This window comes from Ursus arctos, unplaced genomic scaffold (genome assembly GCF_023065955.2).
Source record: "Ursus arctos isolate Adak ecotype North America unplaced genomic scaffold, UrsArc2.0 scaffold_11, whole genome shotgun sequence".
Taxonomy (NCBI): Eukaryota; Metazoa; Chordata; class Mammalia; order Carnivora; family Ursidae; genus Ursus; species Ursus arctos.
Genome location: NW_026622775.1, coordinates 16,264,426 through 16,266,725, shown reverse-complemented (window position 1 = coordinate 16,266,725; position 2,300 = coordinate 16,264,426). Strand labels below are relative to the sequence as shown.

Genomic DNA, 2,300 nt, shown 5'->3' with positions numbered 1-2,300 from the left:
ACTCACTATGAGGGTCGCTCTTCTCCCGGACCCCGTCCACTCGGCCGTCGGGGTGGATGCGCAGGAAGAAGCCCCCGTTTTTGCAGTACAGCCGTTTGGGGTCCTTGAAGTGGCCGGGCGGGAAGGCGCCGCTGCCGCCGTCCTCCGGCAGGGCGGGCAGCGTGGTGATGCTCCCGGCTGCCATGGCCCCACCGGGGCTCTGCCGGGGTGCCCGCGCCCCTGGAGCCGCGCGGGGAGCCGCCGCCCCCCGGCCCCGGCCCCCGACCCGGTCCGGGGCACGGCCACGTCCCCGGCCCCCCAGCCTCCCGCCCGGCAGCGCGCGACCGCGCCCGCGGGCCCCCAGCCTCGAGCCGCTCGGCCTCTCCGCTCTCCGGCTGCCCTAGTGCGCGGTGCGCCGCGGGGCTCGGGAGCTGGGGTTTAGGGCTGGGTGTCTCCGCGGCGGCCGCTCTCAGGAGGCCGCCTGCCCTAGCTGCAGCGCCCGGGATCCGGCAGCAACCGCGGGCACCGCGTCCGCTGGTCTGGCACCGGCCGGGCCGCGGCGTCACATCTTCTACATCTCCACCCCCGAACACCCACCACCACTCCCCCACGCCCCCGGCCCTCCTCCCTTCCTGCGCGCCGCCCCCTACTCGCTCGGGGCTTTTTGGGGCCGGCCTCCGGGTCGGGAGCTTTGGCCGCAGCACGCAAGCGCGCGACATCGGTCCCGGGGGGAGCCCGAACGCAGCCGGGGGCGGGGGAGGTGCGGAGGGCGAGCGGGGAGGCGACCGCAGAGGCCTCCGCAGCTCTAGGGGCTCGACCCCGGCTAAGTTCCCCAGAAGTCGCCCCAGCCCAACCCTGCGCCACCCGAGCCACATTTAGTCTTCCTCCACGCTGCGGAGCTTTTGCTGTGCAACCAGCCGTGACTCAACTTTGAAACGTTTAAATGCAACTTTCTCCCCCATTCTTTTTCTTGTCAGCATTGCAAAGCGAAGAAACTCTTTCCACTCCCAAGAAATAAAGGAATCGGAACTGAGGGAGGATTCTGTGTCAGAATAAGTTTGAACACCTCTAATCACTAAAAGACGAGGGGTACAGGGGTACGTGCGGGGCGCAAATCGTTAAACTTGAAGGCAGAGGCTGAAATCGTTGACTAACAAAAGGAAAGAATGAGGCCAGAGGAGGGGAGCAGACCAGACTGCTTAAAGAAGAAAGGTTTTCTTTCACCACCCTAACTTAAATTAGACAACGTGGAAAGATGAAGATAGGCCTCAAATCCTTATGTGATAGAAGGGCGTTAATGTCTTATTCCTAAACTGGCACTAGCCCTGGTTAAATTGTTAGGCGTTTCTTGAAGGGACGGTAGTTTTCTGAAAATCCCAAACTACAAAATTGAAGTTAATTGGATGTTGGTAATTTTCAGTAGAATATAACAGGTACTACAGATTAGCAAAATATCTGTCCAGACCGTTTCTGGATCTTGAGCATCTCCTATATGTAAAGCATTTGGGTAAGTGCAGCGGGAAATGCCAATCAGGCAGGACCCTCTCTGCACCGTGCGGGAGGGAAGATCGGCAGCATGAACAACACGAATGCCGAATGCGGGAGAAGGTGCCAAGGCTAACGACGAATAAAATGTGTTGGAAGATTTCAGACAAGGGGTAATTCATTTTGGGGGGTAGACTGGGGTTAGGAAAACTTCTAGGAAGATGTGAGAATACAGTAGTTCCTCTATTCAGGAGCACGTTTGGTTTCAAAAGATCAGTGCATCAAAAGATAAAAGCGTTTGTTCAAAAGTCTCCGTGAGGGGTTTAACTCTAAATGCGTTTCTAGGATGTTAAATAAGTATGAAGGGACTGGAGCTTTAAAACCCGGCATATTCTTCCCTGGGCTGGTATATGTTCTCTGACCTCTCTCTCCAAAATGGACAGGTTCTACCTGCATTGAGAATCTGTTAAAACAAATAATCCCTTCTGGATGATCTCTATAGGTATCCCATGCTTAATGCTACTGCAGCACTCATGAGGTTGCCACTTGCTTTGACATAAGTAGACTTGAATAAGCCTGGAACTCTGTGTCAGAGAAAGCTGAGTATTCTAAGAGCAAAAGGATAAAAACTAAATCAAAACATTTTTTAACAGTAGTATCCAGAAATCTGGGGAAGAGCTACCTGCAGTTAAGTAACTTGTATGCTAATGGACCATGGATCTCAAGGAACTTCATTACTTGTAAAATTAACCCCTTGTTTCCTAGTTCCTTCCAAAACCAGGAGAGGCCACATCACAGGAAATGATTAATCCAGCTCTGGGAATCTAGGTCTCCAA

General features: G+C 55.0%; 1 protein-coding gene across 2 annotated transcripts in view; it reads right to left on the bottom strand.

The window, feature by feature from the left end:
- FGF2 (fibroblast growth factor 2) overlaps nucleotides 1–880 on the bottom strand; it is a 67,681-nt gene extending 66,801 nt beyond the window's left edge. The window contains exon 1 of one of the 2 annotated variants that reach the window (XM_057310054.1): nucleotides 7–880. In XM_057310054.1, the coding sequence (XP_057166037.1) occupies nucleotides 7–854 (848 nt within the window). In that variant the 5' untranslated portion in view covers nucleotides 855–880. The remainder of the gene's footprint in view (nucleotides 1–6) is intronic. The other variant, XM_026499349.4, reaches the window with a different exon arrangement.
- Between the last annotated feature and the right edge of the window lie 1,420 nt (nucleotides 881–2,300).